The 20,596-nt window shown below is 44.4% G+C and overlaps 1 protein-coding gene and 1 long non-coding RNA gene across 2 annotated transcripts in view; one reads left to right on the top strand and one right to left on the bottom strand.

Annotated features, from left to right (window-relative positions):
* SYN2 (synapsin II) overlaps positions 1-20,596 on the bottom strand; it is a 259,209-nt gene that overhangs the window by 142,385 nt on the left and 96,228 nt on the right. The window contains exons 3-4 of the mRNA XM_075939636.1: positions 18,734-18,825; positions 7,890-8,046 (exon numbers count right to left, since the gene is read on the bottom strand). Of these exons, the coding sequence (XP_075795751.1) occupies positions 7,890-8,046; positions 18,734-18,825 (249 nt within the window). The remainder of the gene's footprint in view (positions 1-7,889; positions 8,047-18,733; positions 18,826-20,596) is intronic.
* On the top strand, positions 12,400-19,745 carry LOC142830984 (uncharacterized). Its single transcript, XR_012906564.1, has 3 exons — positions 12,400-14,609; positions 17,973-18,201; positions 19,360-19,745. It is a non-coding gene; the product is annotated as an uncharacterized LOC142830984 (long non-coding RNA).

The raw sequence follows: 20,596 nt of genomic DNA, 5'->3' as shown, positions 1-20,596 counted from the left end.
CAGGCTTTGCTTGGATAGTCTGAGTCTATTTCCCATAATTTGGGAATGAGGACTATGATTCATGGGTACACCTGAACATCTGGCTTATAATTTTACACTGAACTTTTGAATGTTTATATATTTTTTATGAATAGTTTACATAAGAGTGCTGCATCACCCATATTAGTAAGTTAATTGTCCTGAAGGACTTTTCTAAATAGGGCAATACAGAGAGAAGTTATATACAGTAAATTGTATGGCCATCCTTATGTAACTGTACCCATGCAACAGCACTTTCAAAAATGCACTCAGTTTGCACAGGCAATCATCATTCTTGAACACACACATTCCGATATACAATGGTGTTTACTATAAATTAAGATTAAAAATAATTTAAAATACAACCCAAGTTATCAAAATGTAATTTAAATTTTCTTTTTAAATCTAGTATGTAAGCCAAAATGGGAAGAAGAATTTAGAAGAAAAATGTTCTGAAAACGTTTGGAAAGTCTGGATATCAAGTGTCTGAATTGTCTCAGATTAAATATGTCAGTTTCTGTAGCTTTATTATTTGTCTTGTAATACACACGCTATTAAACAAACAGTAAGATCATTTAATTTCAAATGTGCAACTTTATATTTATTTTAATGTAGTATTTAGAGTTTATTAGAATAAAGGTTCAAATAATTCCCAACTGTAATGGACATGATCAGACTTACATGAGCAAAAGCTCCCAGTTAATATTCCTTTCATGTGACAAGATCAGTTGTGAGAAACAGAAATCTTTCCCTTTTGTTGGGTGGAAGAACACAGTCAGCTGAAAGTCTAGCACACTGTGCTTACAAAAGCTTTCTTCTGACTTGCCAAGTTCAGTAAACACCAAAATATTTCAAATCTCTCATAGCTCTAACAGCAGAAGAAGGCTGTTACAATGAGCTATTTATTATTCATTAACATTTGATTACACCATTATTGCATATAAATAGTACAGCTTTTGCCTCATTTCCCAGCTTTACTGAATAAGATGAATCAAAGCATTAAGAAACGCCACACAGAGCAGAAAATAACAGACACAGTAAAATAACATGAACAGTAATACCCAATAGCCTTACTACAAAGATGTAAGTTCATCACAACACAGAAAGTTGTAAAATTAGCTGCATGCTGTGTACAGTAATGACTGGTCATTTTTCTTTGGAGGGCTTGTCTTAGAAAACTCTAAAAACAAAATTATTGAGAACAGTTAAGAGGGCTAAAGTAAAACTTGCCCTCAGTGGAAAAATATGTTGTAAGATGTATGTTTCTTGCTCATATTTCAGAGGAAAAGCTTATGACTCACTTACTATTTACAGCCCACAGTGATCTTGAAGTTTTATTAGTTATTGGGCCATTGAAAAGGAAAATAATTGCACTACCCATAATTGTTTTTATGCTTCATTCTCAAATAAATCTTTTGCAATATATTTCAAATTTCTATCTCCAAGTCAGTGGCACAGCTATGGGCACCTGCATGGCCCCACAATATGCCAACATATTTATAGCTAACTTCGAACAATGTTTCCTCAGCTTTAAGCCCCTAGCACTTTTACTTTACTTACACTACATTGATAACATAGTCATCATATGGACCCATGGAAAGGGGTCCCTTGAAGAATTCCACAGGGATTTCAACAACTTCAATCCCACCATCAACCTTAGCCTGAACCAGACCACACAAGAGATCCACTTCCTTTACACTTCAGTACAACTAAATAATGGCCACATTTCCACCACCTTATACCAGAAACCTAGTGACCATTCTACTTATCTACATGCCTCTAGCTTTCATACAGGACACACTACCCAATCATTTGTTTTCAGCCAGTCCCTAAGATACAACTAGATTTCCTCCAATCCCACAGACAAAACCAAATACATACAGGAGCTTTATCAGGCATTCTTAAAACTTAAATACCTCCCTGGGGAAGTGAAAAAACAGATTGACAGAGCCAGACAAGTAACCAGGCATCAGCTTCTTCAAGATAGGCCCAACAAACAAAACAACAGAACACCACCAGTCATCATCTACAGCCCCCAACTTAAATCCCTCCAGTGCATCATTAACAATCTACAACCTATCCTGGAAAACAATCCCTCACTCTCATAGCCCTTGGGTACAGACAATACCCTAACCTGAAATAAAATCTTTCCAGCAACCACACATCACACCTCAAACATACTCATCCAGCAACCCACCTCTGCAATAAACTCTGTTGCCAACTCTCTCCACACATCTACACAAGTGACATCATCACAGGACCTAACCTCATAAGCCACCACATCAGAGGCTTATACAACTGCACATCCACTAATGTGATCTATGCCATCAAGTGCCAGCAATAACCCTCTGCCATGTATATTGGCCAAACTGGACAGTCTCTATGACAAAGGATTAATGGACATAAATCAGATATTTGAAATGGTATCACACAAAAACCTATCGGACATTTTAACTTTCCTGGATACTCACTCAGGGTATGTCTACACTACAAAGTTAGTTCGAACTAACGGACGTTAGTTCGAACTAACTTTAATAGGCGCTACACTAGCGCTCCGCTAGTTCGAATTTGAATCGAACTAGCGGAGCGCTTAGTTCGAACTAGGTAACCCTCATTTTACGAGGATTAAGCCTAGTTCGAACTAGCTAGTTCAAATTAAGGGGTGTGTAGCCCCTTAATTCGAACTAGTGGGAGGCTAGCCCTCCCCAGCTTTCCCTGGTGGCCACTCTGGCCAACACCAGGGAAACTCTATGCCCCCTTCCCGGCCCCGGACCCCTTAAAGGGACACGGGCTGGCTACGGTGCCCGTGCCAGGTGCAAGCCTGCCAGCACCCAGCCAGCAGACCCTGCACCTGGCACGGCTCGAGCCACCCACCCGATGTCCCCCAGCCCACCCCCTCTTCCCGGGACCAGGCTGGTGGCTCCCGGGAGCTTGCCCTGGACTGCAAGAGGCAGGCACCTGCCTGGGCTAGTGCGGACATCGTGGACCTCGTCCACGATCTCCGCACTAGGCACAGGAAAGTGGCCGTCTAGGGCAGGAGAGCTGCCAGCCTGGCCACCCAGGAGCAGGTGTGCATGAAAATCAAGGGGGTCCACTGAGACCCCCGACCCTGAGCCCTGAGCTTACAATGGCCGTCCTGGGTCAGACCAAAGGTCCATCTAGCCCAGTAGCCTGTCTGCCGACAGCGGCCAACCCTAGGAACCCTGGAGGGGATGGACCGAAGACAGTGACCAAGCCATTTGTCTCGTGCCATCCCTCTCCAGCCTTCCACAAACTTTGGGCAGGGACACCACTCCTACCCCCTGGCTAAGACTACTCCATGGACGCAACCTCCATGACTTGATCTCACTTCCCTTTAAACTCTGTTCTAGTTGTAGCCTTCACAGCCTCCTGCAGCAAGGAGTTCCACAGGTTAACTATTTGCTTTGTCAAGAACAACTTTCTCTTACTAGTTTGAAGCCTGCTACCCATTCCTTTCCTTTGGCGTCCTCTAGTCCTTCTTTATGGGAACTCATGAAGAACTTTTCTGAATGCACCCTATCCACCCAACCCCTGCTTTTAGAGACCTCTATCCTGTCCCCCCTCCGTCTCCTCTCTGTAGCCTCTCTTCATCTGGGACCTGTTCCCAACCCCTGATCATGTTAGTTGCCCTCCCCTCTCCCAGCCTTTCTCTTCCCCTCTCCCCACCTCCTTTTCCCAGTCTCCCCCAGTTTTGTTCAATAAAGACAGAGTCAATGTTGGAAGAAACGTTATCTTTATTTTGTACATCAATAAGAAGGGGGGCTAGGGAAGGGTAAGTGGAAGGAGGTGAGGGAGGAATGGGGTACGAGCCCCCGATGGGGAGGACTGGGCTGGCTCTGCAGGCTTCTGGGGGTGGAAGCTCTCCTGCAGCCCCGCAATTGCCCCCCCTCCCCAGATGGCAGCCTGCGGCAAGTGCAGCCGGGCTGATGGCCGAGTGGTGTGATGTGCCCAGTGTGGGTACTCCGGGCACTCCAAGCCAGAACTTCTTTGCAAGCGGGGCACCCCTGAGAACTGTGTGTCCGGGGTGGGGGTCGGGACCCTTTAAGCGCAGCCCTCGGCTAGCCTGAGACAGCATCTCCATGCTTCCGGCCATCCTTAAGCCCTGTTCAGAGTCCACTCAATGTGGACTTGCTAGTTCGAATTAGCAAAACGCTAATTCGAACTAGTTTTTAGTTCTAGACGCGTTAGTTCGAATTAGCTTAGTTCGAATTAACTAATTCGAACTAAGTTAGTTCGAACTAGCGCTGTAGTGTAGACGTACCCTAATGGATTTAAAGGTCGCTATTCTCTTACGGTTATACAATGGAAGTTAGCTATTCAGGCATATCTGCAGAATGAACGACATGTGAAAAGTTAAGACCCTGGTATTTGGCATAATGGATGGTCCAAATAGGAGAGGCAGACCCCACAGAGAATGGGTAGATGATATAGTAGATTGGTGCAGAGCTAGTCTACAGAAACTAAGCCACTCTGCACTGGGAAGAGAAAGATGGAAGGAAATAGTGAGGGAAGCATCAGACACCAACAGACTCTCCTTCCAGATGATGCTGGGGTATCCTCTTGCACTCAGGTTACCTCTCCAAGGGAGAGAACTCCAGTTGCTAGGAAAAGGCAGATGTTAGTAATGGGAGATTCGATCATTAGAAACATAGATAGCTGGGTTTGCAATGACTGGGAGAACTGTATGGTGACTTGCTTGCCTGGTGCGAAGGTTGAGAATCTCTCAAGGCATCTAGATAGACTTATGTGTAGTGCTGGGGAGGAGCCAGTGGTCGTGGTACATATAGGTACCAATGACATAGGGAAGGGTAGGCCATCCTGGAGGCCAAATTTAGGCTGCTAGGAAAGTGACTGAAATCCAGGACCTCAATGGTGGCATTCTCAGAAATGCTTCCAGTTTCACGTTAAAGGTACAGTGAAACTGGAATTTAAATTAAAAGGTACAGTGACTAAAGTAAAATCCCTGAATGCTGCACTTTTCAAAGGCATCATAATAGAGGCTCACCTTAAATGTATACCCCAAATTAAAAAACACAGTAAAAGAACTAAAAAAGTGCCACTGTGGTTTAACAACCATGTAAAAGAAGCAGTGAGATAAAAAGGCATCTTCTTAAAAGTGGAAATCAAATCCTAGTGAGGAAAATAAAAAGGAGCATAAACACTGCCAAATTAAGTTAAAAATGTAATAAGAAAAGCCAAAAAGTAGTTTGAAGAACAACTAGCTGTGAGTCCGGCCCAGGGGATTCCATCCCGCCCCAGCCCTGTCCCCTTCTTCTCTACTGTATAGTTGCGTACTGCCTGGCTGGTAGACATGCTCATGCAGTGTGACTGTGTCTACCAGCCAAGCAGTATGCAACTATGTACTGATACTCATGATAATAATAAAACTTACTTAATTAGAAAATACCGGGCATTTATATGTCCAGTATTTTCTCAATTTGTTTCCTGGACAGAAAGCTCAAATAACGGACTATCCGGTTCAAAACTAGACACCTGGCAACCCTAAAAATAGGAAACAACAGGTAGGAATAAACATTTCCAGAATGGAAAGAGGTTGTGTCCCCCCAGGCATCTATATTGGAATCAGTCTTATTCAACATATTTGTAAACAATCTGGAAAAAAGGGGTAAGCAGTGAGGCGGCAAAATGTGCAGATGGTATACAACCACTTAAGGTAGTTAAGTCCTAAGTGGACTGCAAAGAGCTACAGAAAGATCTCACAGAACTGGGTAACTAGGCAATACAGTGGCAGATGAAATTCAATGTTGATAAATACAAAGTAATTCACATCGGAAAACATAATCCCAACTATACATAAAAAAATGACTGGATATAAATTAGCTGTTACCACTCAAGAAAGAGATTTTGGAGTCATTGTAGATCATCCTCTAAAAATATCCACTCAACAAGGAGTCTAGTGGCACTTTAAGACTAGCACCTTTATCAGGGTATAAGCATTCATGAAATACAATCAACTTCTATGGATGCTTGAAGAGAAAAAAGAAAAGAAAAAAAAAGAAGGAATTCAGAGATGGGAGGGTAACAATGCTATTTAAAATCACAGTGGATGTGACTCACCTCCAACAGTGATGAAAAGGTGAGTATCTGAAGGGGAAATTACTTATTGGAATGAGAGATGCATTCCATGTTTCTATTTAAACTTCTTTTGACTGTCAAATTTGCATTTGAATTCCAGCTCAGCCATTTCTTGTTGCAATGTTTTTGAAGGAATTGACTTCTGGATACATAACATGAAACGCAGAAATGCATAAGTATCCTGAAATCACCTACTATAGGACACACCCAACATAAAAAGCAACAGAACACCACTAGGTAACAGAAAAGCCCACAGCTAAAACCTCTTCTACACCTCATCAAGGATACACAACCTTTCTTTTTTCTTTTCTTTTCTCTTCAAACATCTGAAGAAGTGAGTTGTATCTCACAAAAGCTTATACCATAATAAATTTGTTAGTCTTTAAAGTGCCACCGGACTCCTCCTCGTTTTTGTTGAATCAGACTAACATGGCTACCCCTCTGAAACCTGTCAATGTGCAAAGGTGGTCAAAAAAGTGAACAGCATTTTGGGAATCATTAAAAAAGGGATATATAAAAAGACAGAAAATATAATGACTATATAAATCCATGGGACACCCGTATTTTGTATACTGTACACAGATATGGTTGCCCATCTAAAAAAAAGGACATATTGGAACTGGAAAAGGTTCAGAGAAGGGCAATAAAAATGATTAAGGGTATGGAACGGCTGCTATATGAGGAGAAATTAATAAGATTGGGAATTTTCAGCTTAGAAAAGAGACATCCAAGGGGGGATATGATATAAGTTTATGAAATCATGACTCATGTGGAGAAAGTAAATAAGGTAGTGTTATATGCCCCTTCTCACAACACAAAAATTAGGGGTCAACAAATGAAAATAAAGGCTGCAGATTTAAAAACAAACAAAAGAAAGTATTTTTTCACACCACACATAATCGACATGAGGAACTCCTAGCCAGAAGATGATGTACATTCCAAGACTATAAGAGGATTCAAAATAGAAATAGATATGTTCATGGAGGTCCACTGATGACTATTATACAGGATGGGCAGGAAGGGTGTCTCTAGCTTCTGTTTGGCAGAAGCTAGGAATGGGTGACAGGAATGGTTGATGATTACCTGTTCTGTTCATTCCCTGTGGGGCATCTTGCATTGGGCACTGTCAGAAGCCAGGATACTGGGCTATATGGACCTTTGGTCTGATCCAGTACGGCCATTCTTATGTATACAAGAACTACCAAAATACAAGTGACCACGGTAATTACCCTAGGTGTACCTGAGGGTAAAATGTGACACTAGGCTAGTACTAGCAAGATTATGAAAAGAGATCCCAAAACAAGGAAGCTAATAGCTTCGTATTTCCTTGCTAGAGCACTGACTAAAAATCATTCATGAGTAGAAAGAAAATACTGATGAAGAGGTTAATTTAGACTATATTAAAAACCACAAGCACGAAAAAGAATTCTTAACTCACTTTCCCCAAAAGAAACTGTGAATAAACACATCCTCCTCAATTGAGGCAGGATATTAGCAGCATGTGGGCTCTTAGCCAGTTTCCTCACCTTTATTTCACTATTTCGAATATTTTCTCAGCCTTAACTCCTTCTACATCGGCTCATTCATGTGAAACACAAGAAATACAGCTTGTTTCCCTTCTACCCCGTTCATTGCAGGTAGTTACATGCTTATCTTGAGTCGTGATGGCTTTGAAATTAAATTACTACAAATAGAAACTTAATTTTTGCACCAGGGATCTATATTAAAAGCTTTATAATGAATCTGTAACTTACCACCCAGGGTTTGTCACAAAAATTATAGATTGACTCTAGGGAGTTGACACTGGGAATACCAGCATAATTCATTCCAATGATTAAATTACGGAAGTCTTCGTTCTCAGCCATACCGAATGAATGTTGTCGAACAAGAACAAAATCAGGTCTGAATGATCTAAAGAGAAAAAAGATATATAACAATTATGTAATTATCAAATTATTTTCTTTGATAAAAGAGTCTTAAAATGGGAAATTGTATGAGCTGTCACAATAGGAGATGAATTAAAACAGCATTTACAAGACAGATAAACTGAAACTCACAATAAAAGGTTCTTATTGGCTGAAGTACAAAACCAGGTGAATAGTTATTTTTGAGCTACAGCTTTGTTGCATCTCTGTACAGTTTCTGCAGTTTCCTGCTATTAGAGAAGACATGGCTAAAATGCTATCAAATTCTTTTATGAAGAATAAGAGCTAAGGAAGTGGATGCGCATGCCACCTCTTTGGCCACAAGGGAATTGGCCGTCTCTATAATTTGCGAAACTTCGCCGGTCTCTGAGTAACTCCGAGTGTATAAGTGGCCCTACTCACCAGGCAGTGTGGCCCAATGGCCAGAGTCAATATATCTATCCCTCAGTATGGCTCACTAGCCTGAGTTCGTGAATAGCCCTCAATTCGGGGTAGTATAAGACATCACTCCTGCAGCTCCCATTGATCAATAATGGGGAATCGTGGCTAGTAGAAATTGTGGGCTCAGTGCCTATAGATGAGGGGCAGCACATGGCACCATGGAGCCATTGCTGTACATGCCAGCTGCTTTCAGGAGTGGGGCAGGGCCAGGGCAGGAGGAAGCCGCCTTAACCCCACTGTTCCACCACCCAGAAGCCATCTCGGTTAAACAGTGCCCAGCCAGAGTCTGCTTCCTGAACCCCTGTCCCAGCCCTGAACCTCCTCCTGTGCTCAACCTCCTGCTCCAGATGTGAGTCCCCCTGCACCCAAACTCCTTCCTAGCGCTTGCACCTTGAAACCCCTCCTGGATCCCAATCCTCCACCCTGGCCTAAGCCCGGAGCCCCTCCTACACTCCAAACCCCTTGGCCCAGACCAGAGCCTGCACCCCAACCCCCGCCTGGTGAAAGTGAGTGCGGATGGGGGGGTGAAGGCGAATGGAGTGAGCAGGGTGAGGCCCCAGACAACGGGTGGAGCAGCGGCAGGGCCTCAGGGAAGAAGGGGAAGGAAGTGGGACAAGGGTATTTGGGTCTGAGGTAGATCTTACATGATGCAAGAAAATATTTTCATAATTTGGAAAAGAAGTCTGGCCACATAAACTTAGTTTTATCATAATTAAAGGCTTCTTGTTACCCCTACATTCATTAAATTGAGAAAGAGCCGTCAAACTCCATAGCAGATTAAATATGGTGGGTCAGATTCTGATCTCATGAAAATGTATGAAATCCCAAAGTAACTTTATTGACACCAACACTGTGCAGTGAAAATGAGATCCGAGTTGATCCACTATAAACCATCGGTAAAAAAGGCCATTACATGAAGTACAGCAGCTCATAATTTTCCTGGATTATTATCCAGGAAGATTAAATTTTCACATCAAACTTTGTGTAATTTCTTTACAAGAGTTTCAAGTTTGATTCTGCCCTGAAAAGTGATTATATAAAAACACCCCTTTTACCCAGCATTTCTTCTCCCAGAACATAGTTAGTCACATGTGCTGACCCAAGAGATAGAAATAAGTATATATTGCTTTTTACTCCTGCTAAGCCTGCAGACCCAACATAATTTACACCTGGGCTACACTATGGCTACGTCTACATTGCGCTCTCTTGCGCAAAGACATATGCAAATGAGGCATGGTGATAAATATTGCTACACCTCATTTGCATAATTAATGAGCTGCCATTTTTGCACAAGCAGCTTTTGCGCAAAAGCCATTCTGCCGCTTATTTTCAGGCAGAACATCTCTTGCACAAGAGGGAGTTTTTGCGTAAGAAGGAGCCATGTAGACTGTTCCTTTTTGCACAAAAGCCCCTTGTGCAAAATGGCAGCTCATTAAGTATGCAAATCAGGTGTGGCGATATTCATCACCATGTCTCATTTGCATATGCTCTTGCTCAAGAGAGCGCAATGTAGACATAGCCTAAGAGTTTAGGTTGAGCTTAGCTGTATTAAGTAAATTTTCCAAACAACGAGTTCACCCTGTCAAGCCCTTTCCACTAACTTTAAGGGCTGTTAAAGTTGATTCCTATACTCCTACTTGTCAAGATAGGTAATGGTAAATTCAACCTAGTGCGGTGGATTTTAGGGTAGTGCAGACATAGCACTGTGAAAAGTGATGTTTTTGGACTCCTAGAAGTGTCCCACGATGCCCCAATGTGACTGCTCTGGCTTGCACTTTCAAATCTGCTGCTCTCCAACTGCACAGAAAAAGCCCCAGGAAAATTTGAATTTCATTTCCTGTCTGACTGATATGGGGAGCAGAGCATAACAGCTCAGCAGAATGCCTGACCATGAATGCCCAAGGATGCAAACAAGCTCCAGCACAGAGTGTGCAGGAGATCCTGGATCTGACTGCTGTGCGGGGAGAGGAACCTGTGCAAGCATAACTACAAAGCAGGGAAAGAAACAATTATACCTCTGCCAAATTCACACAGGGCATGGTGGAAAAAGGATACAGCAAGGACACCCAGCAGGGCCATGTGAAAATAAAAGTGTCCAGGCAGGTGTACCAGCAGAGAAAGGAGACAAATGGATGGTTTGGGTCAGAAGCTGCAAATCCACAACTCTGAAAAGCTCTTATAATGCAACGTTTTCATCCTTCCAATGAGGTTTCTGGGGAGGCCTGCTTTATTCCTTTCCATGCCTCGCCTGCAATAAGTGATCTGCTATTGCTGCAGTACAAAACATTGTTGCATAAGGTCCAGATTTCTGGCCACAGTCAACATTTGTTCCCTATCGTTCTGTGTGATTCAGAGAAGACTGATATAGTCCATGGCAACCTGGATGAAGCAGGGGAAACTATGTAACTGATACCATGGTAGTGCACCTCTGTTTGTTCATCCCCAACAAAGCATGGTTTAGTGACTGTGTGAGACCCTACCCTGCCACTGAGCCTGGCCCCGCCAATCCCTGTCAGGCCCCTTAGGAAGGGAAAATTGCACTCTCCTGGGCAAACGGGGTGCTAAACACATGGTGACCCTGTGAGCCCCTGCCCTGCCACCACAACTGCCCCCCCCAGCAAAGAACCTCACGACTGTAGGCACCCTTTTAAATGCAGAAGCTTGCCTAGCTGCAAGAGCTGCAATTTGCAGCCCCTGGGTATGTCTACACTACCCCCCTAGTTCGAACTAGGGGGGTAATGTATGCATACCGAACTTGCTAATGAAGCCCGGGATTTGAATTTCCCGGGCTTCATTAGCATAAAGCCGGCTCCGCCATTTTTAAAAGCCGGCTTGTTCGAACCCCGTGCCGCGCGGCTACACGCGGCACGGGCTAGATAGTTCGAACTATGTAGTTATTCCGAACTATCTGTACGCCTCGTGGAACGAGGTGTACAGATAGATCGGAATGGCTACATAGTTCGAACTATCTAGCCCGTGCCGCGTGTAGCTGCGCGGCACGGGGTTCGAACAAGCCGGCTTTTAAAAATGGCGGAGCCGGCTTTATGCTAATGAAGCCCGGGAAATTCAAATCCCGGGCTTCATTAGCAAGTTCGGTATGCATACATTACCCCCCTAGTTCGAACTAGGGGGGTAGTGTAGACATACCCCCTGTGTCACACATGCTTTCGAAGTGGAAGCAAAAGAGCAAGAGCCCAAACCTGCCCCTTACTATGCCTACCACTGAAGGGAGTCCAGCTGCTCCCTTAAGAACTGTGTGTTGTATCTGCTGCCTAGTAGGCACTTAAAAACATAACTTTGGACTTATACATAACACATGCCTATTGTGCTGGACAAACATTCTTTAATGGTAAGAGATTAGTTTCTGCATTCTACAAGGTATCTTCTGTAAAGTCAGCCCTTTTTCTGCATTCTTTAATGTGTCTCCTCTAAAATCTGACCTTCACATTTTTGTCCAGAAGATGCAACAGTGAGTCTGTTGCACACTCCCCTGACTCTTCCAGCTATTCAGCTATCATAGATCTTAAGGTGAAAAAAACATAAGCGGGATGATATGTTTAATGAGGAAACACAATCTGCCTGCATCGACAGGATGCAATTAAATGCATGGAGGAGAATGGTGCTGCAGGAGTGTGACGGGCTAGCCTCGTCCCCCTTACCACGCACAGGCGGGCTGACCGCTCGCGCCAAGAGCAGGGAGTCGGACAATCGCCGCACGCGCTGTTGCGCATGCACGGTAAGCCGGTGGCCGCATTTAAACGCAGCGCCAGCCCACCTGGGGGGGGGGGGGCGACGGACAGCGGAGTGGAGGATGCCGAGGCGAGGACAGGGGTGGCCACGTCCCGAAGGGGGCAGAGAGTGGCAACCGGGGATGCTGATATTGGGAACTCAACGCGGGTCCGCCCCTGCCCCACAATCCTTTGGGGCTGAGAGGGAGGGGGATAGTAACCGCCCTGACAAGGAGATATGAATGGAGCATGAAGAGGGAAGAGTGTGCAGGAAACACAAAGCCCAGGCCCAGGTGGAGACCTTGAGGCTTGTGGGGCAACAGACAGAGCTGTTGATGTGCCTGGTAGAGGCACAGAAGCTGAACCACCTGCCCTCCTCACCAAGTTCCATAGTCTCTCCTCCCAGGTGCCATAGAAAGCAAGGGTTGGGGAGAGAGTGTCAAGGGCAGCTTTCCACTCAATTCCCAGGGATGTCTCCAAGAACAGAAGGCTGTCATTCTTACACCTGTGAGTGCTGAACAGGGAGCCTGCAATATGCCACTTGCCCATGCTCCCCCGCTTAGAGCTCATGCCCTGAACTCCTTTTCTGTCTCTGCTCCCTGTGTTCCCTAAATAAAAATGCATGATTTCTCAACAACAGTATCTTTATTGATTGTGTTACAAAGGAGGGAGTAAGGGGAGAAGGAGTTTACAGGCCAGCACATTTAATGCAGGGGACACCTTATTAAGAGTAACATACATGACTGTCATATCGCTGTCTGGTCTTCTGAAGTTTTCAAAACTTTTCTAAACCTGGTGTCTGGCTCCTCAAAATTAGCAGCTGGGTGATCTCCCTCAAGACACTGCACCCCACTGGCACACAGATATTATGGAGCACACAGCAAGCTGCCATAACAATGAGAAAGTTGATTTTGCTGAAGTCTAACTTAGTCAGTAAAATACAAAACCTTCCTTTTAAATATCCAAAAGCACATTCTACCACATTCTAAATATCCAAAAGCACATTGCTCAGTCTGTAGTTGAACTGCTCCATACTGCTGTATTGGCTGCCTGTGTATAGCTTCATGAACCATGGGAGCAAGGGGCAGGCTGGGTCTCCAAGGATAACTATTGGCATTTCAACATCACCACTAGTAATTTTCCGGTTTGGAGAGAAAGTTCCATCTTGCAGCTTTCTGAAGAGATCAGAGTTCCTAAAGATGCCCCATTCCTGACTGTCCCACAATAATGTTGGTAAAACAACCTTTGTGATCCGCCAGCACCTGCAACATCCTTCAGAAGTACCCCTTGTGGTGTATATACTCTTTTGAAAGGTGCCAAGATAGGGATGTGCATTTCGTCTATCATCCCACCACATTTAGGGAATCCCATCATGGCAAAGTCCTCCACTAAGTGCTGCATGCTTCTCAGAGTCACTATCCTTCATAGCAGAAGGGTATTGATTGCCTTAGCTACTTGAATCACAGCAACCCCCACTGCAGATTTACTCACTCCAAATTGATTAACTGACCAGTCACTGTCTGGCATTGCAAGCTTCCACATGGCTATTGCCTCTCACTTCTCAACTATCGGAACGGGACTCATTCTAGTATTGCTGCACTTCAGGGCAGGGGAAAGCAATTCACAAAGTTCCATGAAAGCGGCCTTCCATATGCAAAAGTTTTGCAGCAGCTGCTGATCACCCCCTAACTCAGGGATGGGGAACCTCAGGCCCAGGGGTTGGATGTGGCTCCTGGCTTGCCTGGATCTAGTCCCTGAGGCTCAGTCCAACTCCCAACTCCCCAGGAGCACCCCCCCTTCCCCTGCAATCCTGGCCATCGCGGGCAGTCCTTAGTGCGGGCAGAACAGAACAAACCCTCCTGTGGAGGGGACTTGCACTACCTCCCCCCCTTTTCCCTAGGGCACCCCATCCCCGCCTTGCACACCCCCTCCTGGGGTCCCATGGGTTCCGGATTATTGGAAGTCTAGTGTATAGTTTTCAAGTATACCGCATAATTTATCAGGAGCAACATTACAAAGATTAGTAGTTAGACAAAATGGCATTGTAGACTGGACAACAAACTGTTAAGTTAATGCTTGTTTTTAATCAAAGTTATCCCTAGGGTATTTATAAGGTAGTTCTGAGAATGTATGATCGATTTAGGTCTCTGGGGGGAATGTCAAGTGCACTGAAGTGTGTGCCGCGTAACGAAATTCAGTTTCCTGGGACTGTGAATAAAATCACTTATGCGATTTATGATCCTCCTTTATTTTTACAGACCATGTAAAAGAGAGACTGCAACTTTCTCCCAAAAAGGGGAAGTCCACTGAAGGATTACATATCATATCTCTGAAGGTGCACCCTGAAATTAGACAAAGGAAAAAAGTGCCCCTTTAAAAGGTAACCTCTATGAACTGATCCCTGGTGGAAGTGACATACATCTCCCCCCTTCAGACCTTCAGACTCTGGTGAATGAGATGTAGAGGAAGAAAAGGGAAGTAACTCACCCTGTGCAATAACGATAATTCTTCGAGATGTGTGTCCTCGTGGGTGCTCGTCTCGCGCCACAGATCGGAGATTTTTTTGAGCAGTATTTAGTTGGGACGCGCATGTGCTGTTGCAGGCACGAGCTGTTTGCACCATTGGAGTTTGCGTGTGCTGCCTGACTCCCCTCAGTTTGCTTTTTGTACACCAAGTTGTAGAAAATGGATCCGAAGAAGAAGGGAGGAAGGGTGGATTGTGAGCACCCATGGGGACACACATCTTGAAGATCTGTTGTTATTGCACAAGGTGAGTAACTTCCCTTTCTTCTTCGAGTGATGTCATCATGGGTGCTCCACTGTTGGTGACTGTGCAGCAGTACCCCCACCACCACTTCGGTGGGCTTTGAATCATGCAATATGGGCAGAAGAGAGAACTGCGTCCGCCACAGTGGAGCTCCTGAGAGCTTGTGATGGTATTGCATAGTGTCCCATGAAGGTAATTCTGGATGACCACATAGCCGCCGCACAGATATCTTTCAGCGAGACTCCCTTCAGAAAGGCCATTGAAATAGCTACAGCCCATATAGAGTGTGTTCTCAGGAGTGGAGAGAGTGTTTTGTTTTGTAGCAAATAACATTGCGTGATACATGATGTAATTACTCTGGATATAGGATGGGAGGACAGAGGTATGCCTTGAGAACATTCCACAAGAGAGAAATAGACTTTGCGATTTGCGGAAGGATCGCATACGATCTATGTAGAATGATAATGCCCTGCGGACATCCAGTGTGTGTAGTGCCACCTCTTCACGGGAAGAGTGTGGTTTTGGGTGAAATGTAGGGAGAACATTTTTTGAGGTAAGTACATCATATGGTTCTCCTTCTACTGTAAATTAGGACCTTTTTTACTTGACGTGAACATGCCTTCTTCACCTCTGAGAACCAGAGAGAAGCCATGCTGTCAGGTGTAGTGTTTCTGGGTGTGAGAGAAGCAGTCTCCCTGCGTTCTGGGATAGGAGATCCTGGCGACTCAGACGGGGGTAAGAAGGTTGAGGAGACATCTGAAAAAGATAAGGGAACCAGGTCTGTCTGGCCCGGGAAGGGGCTATAAAAGTGATTAGGGCACTGTCTGTTTCAATCTTTCTTAGCACTCTGGATGTAAGAGACATTGGAGGGAATGTGTAACATAGGGGAGCTTTCCATGGGCAGAGGAAGGCATCCCCAAGAGATACTGGTCTTATTCCCATTCTGGAGCAATACTGGGGACATTTGGAATTCTGATATATTGCAAGGAGGTCTATCGTTGGGAATCCCCATCGGTGGAAGAGGGAACAGAGAATGTCGGGACGAAGCTCCCATTCATGGTACGTAGTGAAATTTCAACTCAGAGCATCTGCAGTTGTATTGCTGACTCCTAGAAAGCATGATACTACAAGGTGAATATTGTTGTGAATGCACAAATTCCACAGGCGCACAGCTTCTGCACAGAGGAATGGAGAGCAGGCATCACCTTGGCAATTGATGTAAAACATGGTGGTAATGTTGTCTGTGAGGATACGCATTGTGGAGTTGCGAATATGTTGCAGGAAACATTTGCTCACTGCGCAGAGATTGAGGAGACTGATGTGCCAGCATGATTTGTGGGTGGACCATTTGCTCTGGGTGCAATGGCCATGCCTGTGTGCACCCCATCCCAGTAGACAGGCTTCCATAATTATTTGTATAGAGTGTTGTCTTTGGTGAAAGGGGACACCCTTGAGGAGATTCCTGGGATTGGTCTACCATTTCAGGGAAGCGTGAACCCTCATAAGGACAGTTATGTGCTTGTGCAGTTTGTGCCTGGATGAGGTATAAATTGAGGCCAATCAATGCAGTAGGCAGCTTCATCGATTGGCAGTGCGATCTTGGTTTTTGTGGGATGGTTGTAAATTTTTAAGAAGCCTGTGTTGTTTTCCTTGCACTTCAGATAGAGTGACTTCCTGGCTAGTAGCAACCCTCTTGAAGAGCTCCTGGAACTGTTTTAAGTCATCAGTGGGGGATGAGTCATCTGGAGTGAAGAGGTTCCCAATTGGTTAGGGTCATCGTCATCCATGATCTGTCCTTTCTCGGCTTCCAGGTCTTCTATTGGGGGAGAGGAACATGGGAGTGAGAGGGTGGCTCCGATCTGTAAAGGGGAGTTGATGATGGTAGAGATTGCTGCCTGGGTGGTGCCCAGTATCTATATAGGACTACCTTGACGAGTAATGCACATGATATGACCATTCTGGATACCATGGAGCTTGATGGAAATACCAGGATTGGTGCCGTTGATGAGGTGTATTCAGTCTATCTGGCAAGAAGTTTTGGGAGGAGAAAACACTCTTATGGTTTTCCTCATAATCACTGAAGTGGGGCAGGATGGGTGATCTGGGTGAGTGAGCCATCTCTCTGAAGGGTGGTGGTGAGACCAAATGTGATTTAGCTGTTGGCAGCGTGCTGCGAGCGTGCTTGTAAGTGGAGTGGCACTATTTGGAGGCGTGTTCTCCCAGTGTAGCTGAACATGGTGCCGATGGCAGAGGCATTGGTGCTGGCAGGGATGGTACCAGTCCCGGGCTAGGACAGAGGGGCAGAGGTCTGATTGATTTTTCCTTGACCTTTGTCGGTGCCGGTGGAACGGCCATGGCCAGATCTCCTAGGTGCTGATGGTTCCGGGCCTCGCAGTTTCAGTTCCACACCTGAAGTGGCAGAGGGGTGTCTCTTGCCAGAGGTGCCTGGCTTGTCTCTCATGCTGACTCTGGGAGGCAAAGAGTGTGCTGGGGAGGCTCTTTTCTTTGGGGTCGGTTTAGACAAAGGCGAGCCTGACCATTTCTTTTGTTTAATGGGAGTCTCATTCTGAGTACTCCCCTCCTTATTCGCTTGAGGCTCTAGTGCCTTGTCAAAGAGAAGCATCCTAAGTCTGAGCTCTCTGTTCTTTCTGGCCGTTAACTTAGAACAGTGGACATACGTCTGCGGGATGCGTGCCTCACCCAAGCATCGAATACATGACCCATGTCCATCCAAGACTAGCATGGGGTCACAACATTTGTCGCACTTTTTAAAGGCAGGAGACCCCTTCATTTCTTTGTCTTACCTCAGTGTATGCCAAAGAGAGCCGGTCAACAGTCCAGTTTTGAATGCGGTACCTCTGATGCAGTCAGTATTTTGCCTATAAACTTAAACTGTCCTTTTTTTATTATTACAACAGTGCAAAGAAAGGTAACGGTAATTTTCAACTAACTACGAACTAAAATTTCAATCTACAGGAACTGTGAAGGGAGGAGGGATTTTGATTCCATCTGTGACTAAGGACGGTAAGAAGAAAACTGAGGGGAGTTGGACCTTGTGCGCAAACTCCAATGGCATGAACAGCTCGTGCCTGCAACAGCACATGCGCAGCCCAACCAGAAACTGATGAAAAAATCTCTGATCTGAGACACTGGGACGAGTCCAACACCAATAGTGGAGCACCCATGGGGACATCATTCGAAGAACGTAAGATGTTTGTGAATTCTGATAAGAATACAGAAAATGAGTTACAGTAATTGTAATTTAAACTGGACAGAAGCTCTACTACATAACTGTATTTACACATATACAGGAGTGTGTACTATGCTCATCACAGGCACACATCCTCCCAACCCCCCCAAATCCTCAACGTTTTGTAACAAATGTTTTCCATTTTTTCCAGATTATTTTTTTTTTGGGGGGGGGGGGGGGGGGGGGAGAACAAAAGGCAGCATTAGTATGTTTAAAAAAATCTTTCTGGCAAGTACTACTGAAACATAAGTTCTCACCTAAATATTCAGAAATCAAACACTGTTATTAAATCTCTTTGTGTGTATTACTAGAGAAGGGAATTTTTGCCATTTACTTTAATGGGCCATGGTTTCATCCTGAAAACAGAACTCTTTCTGTGTCTATCTTATACAAGGTAAATTTGGGGAAACAACAGCACATGGGGCACATTCTTTTATCTAACTCTAACCTATATACTAAAAGTGGCTAATATTTATATATAACTTACCTGACAACTTTGGTGCCATTACGGAATGCTTGGATGTCTATGACATAACTGCCATCAGCATGGGCTATCAAGTTGATCTCTGAAAATTTTGCCTATGGAAAAGAGGCTCAAATTAGTCAACTTGCTTTTATTTTACCCACATTTTAACTAACTTCCTTCAGAAGTATAACTAGTATTGAAAATAAATACTTTTCACCTAAAAAAGGCAGGCACATACTATCACCAGCTGGACACGACCCCCTTCCCTCCTCTTCACTGGTGTCTAGCTGACCAGATATACTCCTCTGCTTCTCCCTTCTTCCCTGACAGTGGCTTTCTTAGTTATAATATGTGAAGCTTTTTATCGTGCCTTTGGAATGTTATCTTTAGTACAATGTAATTTCTTGTATTCAAGGCCATGAGGCCTCACTTTGCTTAGAAACCATATTACTTATGAATATGTATGTAACCTGTGTAATGTATGTGAGGTGTAAATGAGAAATACCCAACCAAAAAGACGGTTTAGGATGTGACCTTTTAAGGCAGAGAAAGACCCTGCAAGCAGATAAATTAACTGAGAAGTGGCCAGAAAAATCTCTCTCTCTCTCTCTCTCTCTCTCTCTCTCGGACAAAATTTAACATCACAGCAGAAACCTGAGACCGGCACAAAGGAAGTAAAGCCTCCTGCAGATCCGAAGGGATCTCCCAAGGAACAGCGTGATCAAGTCTCCGGGAAGCTGATGCCTGGCCAGCATTTTAGCCACCAGCAAAATCAAAAGTAATCTACACAGCATTTGCAGCTTGCCTCCAAACTGCCAGCATGAATGTGATGTATGTTTGTGAGTATCACTTTACTCTTAAAAATCTGTGCCAATAAACAATCCCAAAAGCAATACTGCTTCAGCCCACCCTTTGTCCAGATTTGTTCCTCAGAAGGCCTGAGGAAGTGCAACACATTCACATCACTACAAATTTGTAATAATTTTAACATACTAAAAGAAAAAAAGGGCTATAGAATAAATGTAACCATGACAAGGACCTATTTGGAGCTCAATTACAGGCTAAGCATATTTCCTTTTTAATCTTTGTGTAAAATGATTGATATTTATTTTTGCTCTGTGTGGTATTTCAGTGGGAAATTAATGAAGCTACTCCAAGTTGTAGCCTAAGTTTTCCAGAAAACATATTACCAGACTCTGATTTGTAGGTAAATGCCATATGTAGACAAAGTACCTACTTATAGCATGGCTACGTCTACACTGCAGGCTTTTTGTGCAAGAATGGCTATTCTTGCGCAAAAACTTGCAGAGAAGCTACACTGCATGTGTATTCTTGTGCAAGTAAATTTACACTAAAGCGTCAGAACAGAGGGCTTCTTGAGCAAGAGTTATTCCTCTCCCCACGAGGAATAATCCCTCTTGCACAAGAGTGCAAGAAGGCAGTGTAGATGGGCAACAGGGGTTTCTTGCGCAAGACAGCATCCACACTGCCATGGACGCTCTTGCGCAAAAGCACATCTCTTGCATTTTTGCGCATCTTTTGCACAAAAGCTCATGGCAGTGTGGATGCGCTCTTGTGCACGACCTTTTGCGCAAGAACTCTTGCGCAAAACAGTTCTTGTGCAAGAAGCCTGCAGTGTAGACATAGTCCTTGTGTCTGAATGTCTCTACATATATTCTTTTAAAGAGGTTCCACATCAGGTATCCTAAGCAAAGCACCATACACTTAAGATTCCTATCCATAAAAGTACGTCCCAACTCTGCAACAGACTTCGTAACAAGAAGATCCTAGAGCCCACGTGGCATTCCAAATGACTTCTGCATGTCTCCACATGGGACCTGCTTGCATGACAAGAACTACAAGATTGGCTGTATCCCTAAACAC

Source organism: Pelodiscus sinensis, chromosome 11 (genome assembly GCF_049634645.1).
Source record: "Pelodiscus sinensis isolate JC-2024 chromosome 11, ASM4963464v1, whole genome shotgun sequence".
Classification (NCBI taxonomy): Eukaryota; Metazoa; Chordata; order Testudines; family Trionychidae; genus Pelodiscus; species Pelodiscus sinensis.
The sequence above is the reverse complement of the archived record's forward strand: the minus strand, read 5'-3'. Positions and strand labels throughout refer to the sequence as shown.